Source organism: Coffea eugenioides, unplaced genomic scaffold (assembly GCF_003713205.1).
Source record: "Coffea eugenioides isolate CCC68of unplaced genomic scaffold, Ceug_1.0 ScVebR1_1828;HRSCAF=2754, whole genome shotgun sequence".
NCBI lineage: Eukaryota > Viridiplantae > Streptophyta > Magnoliopsida > Gentianales > Rubiaceae > Coffea > Coffea eugenioides.
In genome coordinates, this window is record NW_020862258.1 from 1 (window position 1) to 3,907 (window position 3,907).

Here is a 3,907-nt window from a genome sequence, read left to right on the forward strand (position 1 = left end):
CACCAGAGCTTCTTTAAGAACTTGGAATTAAGTCACTCTACCTTGGAGGATGGGGCCAACAAAGCATGGTGAACTAGATAGAAAACTGAGCCACCAACTGCTCCAGCTAGGTATAGTTTCAGCAAATACGTAGGTCCAAAAGTGATTCCCACCTAACAAAGACAAGCACAGAAACATTTCATTAATGGGTATGCGCCCAATTTATGCTTCTCAATGATTCATAAAGAATGAGTGCCAGAATATGCCAGATATACTTTCTTATAAGGGACAACATTATCACACACTGCAAAGAGCTGATAACAAGCCAAGACAGCAAGAGAAAACGATCAATACAACAAAAGTAAAACTTGCCAACAGATTCTCCCACCTTTCCACTAGGTTCTTCACTTTCTGATGCTACATTTGGTCAAGGTGACAAAGAAATTAGAGTACTGTTAGCCACTCTTTTAGCCGTCTTTCCATGTGTCAGAGTGTTTCCTCTATTGAATCAATTTCAATTTCCAGAATCAATTAGGCGATCAATTATCCAAATAAATTTCATCACTCTCTAAGTAGGTTTGAGGTTTAAAAAAAATGAACTACCTAATCACATATTCTAACAAGATGAATAGTTCATCACATATTTGCAATTAATGTTAAGTAAACAATGGTTCACTTATAACAAGGATAGCAAGGTCATCTAACCAGATATAGTTCCTTTCAATGCATTAGAATTTGGTCATGTTGAGTAACAGAAAGGGTTGTATTGTTAGCTGCAGCCAAATGTGGGCTGCTATGTTACTTGGACTCTTCACTTAGCCCTGCCATACCTGTGTCTGACTCTCCATTTTGCACTAAAGTAGCCGCGTCGGCAGGACTTGGTAGCCAAGTCCGAATAACACAGGCAGTCTGCAATTTAGCCTCACATAAGCTATAGGTCAATTAATTAGTCAACAAGCTCTCCACAACGTTACTGAATCACAGTCACTACCAACATTGAGAACAACTAAAAAGAGAAGCAAGTAAAATATGTTGAACTAGGCATTAAATAGAAACTGCTGGTAATTTCTAAGACATAAAACACCAATTAACATGTATTTTCCAACAAAATTGGCAGCAGCACAAGACATCATGATTTTGATATGGATACACAGCCAGATTTACATAACAAGCCATAGCAGCCAACTGTGTGTGCCAACATTAGGTACATTAATTCATGAATCGTAAATTAATCTGCAAGAAAGAAGAATATCATTCTCAAACATTTCCTTTCTAAACCTGAAGAGAATTCCTCATTCTCTTGGGGATACTTATTATGTTAAGTGAAATTTGCATATAGATGTAATATTGAAAAAAGAGTTCAAAGGATTGATTCCTTACACTTGTTCCGAAAAAGTAAAGCCCCACCATGTTAGAGATAATATGCCCGCTGTCAATATGACTGAATGCAGAAGTAATGATTGTGTGAATTCTTCCACTTCTAAAGTTGTCTAAAGAAATCTGGTTAGAAGACAGTAATAAAATTAAAATAAGCTGAATAAAAGGTCTAAAGACTCGAGGAAAACGAGCACAATATTGTTAGCAAATTACCATAAAATTCTTCTTCATAAATGATGGGTCTGCAATGCGCCATAACAGGAAAACAGCTACATTAGTTAAAATTATTCCCAGAACCACACCATCTGTGGTAAGCCGTTGGAACCTACAAAAAAGAAAGGGCTGTTACTTTACCATTAACTTAGAAGAATACTGAGCTTGAGACCATAGAGAACAAAGAAGGCAAGTCATTCCAATAAAAGATGCCTCTGCAGCTCATTAATAATCAGATGCATATCTGACACGCAGAAAGCAAGAAGCAGAAATATGTCACATTTTTAATATTTTAGAACCAGCTAGCAAACCGTTCAAAATAACTTTCAGCACCTTGTCATAACTCTTAGAAATGCCACATGGTTTTATGAGAATTATACCAGACTGCAAGAAGAATTGAACAACCATTTTATGGGAAACCATAGAAATTTGGCAGATCAAATAAAGAAGCTAACCTGGCTGGTCCAAATTAAGACAGCATATTAAGCCAGAATAATAATCTAAATATTTATGAGAGAATAAGATTGTTCAAGTCATTTCTTATCATATCCAATAACTCAAGATACAAAAATGTATAACTAATATATTCTTCCCATGGAAATTAGTTGAGATTTTTTACTTTTCAAGAAATAATACTGGTGGTGCTGTAAAGTTCCATAGAGCTACAAAGGGAGAAAACTCATAAGGTCAATGCTCAAAGTTTTATGATGTATAATGTGCTCGGACAACAGTCAAAATCATATAGTAATCCCTTCTTTTCCTTTGTCGTTGACCCATTCCGTATTGTAGAAAGTTGAACTATTATAGCTAAAGACTTTAAGCAAAAGTGCTACTAGCAATGTGGTGTGTTTGTGTATGTTGTCTACTTGAGCTTATGTAAAATGGCATATTTAGTTAAGGAAAAGTACACTTTCAGCATCAGATTAGGAAGCTAATTATTCTCACCACAGCCCTTTCTGGGAAGGTGCAAGCTTGAGCTTTCGATGTCATAGGGCATCTGAGGAACTTAAGGTAAAACGTTGTGTCTTTTGTGTTTTTGTCTGTGGGTGAGAGAGACACTAAGGATGCAATTTTGGATAAAACTGCAGAAACCTTTGGCATCAAATGAGTGAACCACTGCGTTATAGACTAAACTGGAAAAAAATAGTACAGTCCACCCAACTACCACATGACACGCATAAAGCATTCGCATCTCTCACCACAACTTTGATTCAGATAGTCTTCCAAGTATCAATAATTCAGCCGTACTTGCGAAAAAAAAATGAAAAAGAAAAAACCACAAAAAGAGAAGAAAACAGTGCAAAAATTACTGATCTCTCAGTTTCATTTTCACACTGGAACAGCTACTTAATTCCAAAGTGTAAATCCAAATGAAAATTGAGACAAGAAAAGAAGAACGAAATTTGGATTTCACATTTTTTTTTAAAAAAGTAGATTGATCATGCTACTAAAAACTCAAACTTTACCTTTTTTTTTTCTCCTTCGCATTTTCCAGTTAAAACAGAAAACCAAAAGAAAAAGAAAAGAAAAGAAAAACAAGATTCACGAATAACGAAACACAGTCAGAAAAGAAAATAAAATGCTACTTACCAGGAACGGCGATTGGAATCAAAGGAAAAATTAGAATGAAAGTTTCTTCTTGCAAATTGAGCTCTCAAGCCCGTAACTATGGTTTGGCCCGTTGAAGGGGAATTTCGCAAAATCAGCAGCTTTGTAGAATTTGATGGATTTGAGAAAAACCCATTTGAAATTTCTTTTGAAAAAACTCTGTTGTGTGGTCGATACGAGGTCCATGAGGTGTACTGGGAGAAGAATGGATTGTTTTGGGGAGACGGGCTATTGGTGTTGGGGAGAAAAGGAGATGTTTTTGAATAAATGGAGTAGGTTGTGGTTGTGTTGTTGGAGAGGGTTTTGGAGGTTTTGGAGAGGAGTTTTAGTGAGAGAAGCCTCTGCATTGCAACCAAAGAGAGATTTCTCAGGTGGCAGGAGACCGAGACCGAGACCGAGACCGAGAAGGTCTTTATTTCGAAAGAACAATTTTTTGAACTTGGCTTGGAGCAGAGGGACAAATCTCACACGTCGGGAGAAACGAAAAGAAAGGAAGGGAAAGCGGACTCTTCGATTGTTTGCGACTTTTAACTGGGAAAGGATTGGGTTTTTTTTTCCACAGTCATAATATTTGTATAATTCAATTTATCTTATTCTACGGGAAAGAAATTCTGAACAATCAGGAAGGAACATTTTGACACTTCTTTTGAATTTTTTTCTAGCACCTCCTTTAAACCAAAGGGAAAAGGATTGAGTTGGTGATAAAAGCCAGAAAAAAAAAGAAAAAAGA

The 3,907-nt window shown here is 36.3% G+C and overlaps 1 protein-coding gene across 2 annotated transcripts; it reads right to left on the reverse strand.

Annotated features, from left to right (window-relative positions):
* Nucleotides 1–29: 29 nt before the first annotated feature.
* LOC113755896 (RHOMBOID-like protein 12, mitochondrial) lies at nucleotides 30–3,642 on the reverse strand. Of its 2 annotated transcripts, none has more exons than XR_003465779.1 (4): nucleotides 2,515–2,653; nucleotides 1,570–1,681; nucleotides 1,360–1,479; nucleotides 30–152 (listed from the first exon to the last, which is right to left on the reverse strand). XR_003465779.1 is itself a non-coding variant. In XM_027299760.1 (4 exons), the coding sequence occupies exons 1-4, from the start codon at nucleotides 3,522–3,524 to the stop codon at nucleotides 33–35; spliced, it is 717 nt and encodes a 238-aa protein (XP_027155561.1). In that variant the 5' UTR covers nucleotides 3,525–3,642; the 3' UTR covers nucleotides 30–32. The 2 variants fall into 2 exon arrangements, 1 of the variants encoding a protein (XP_027155561.1); XM_027299760.1 differs by lacking the exon at nucleotides 2,515–2,653 and adding an exon at nucleotides 3,160–3,642.
* Between the last annotated feature and the right edge of the window lie 265 nt (nucleotides 3,643–3,907).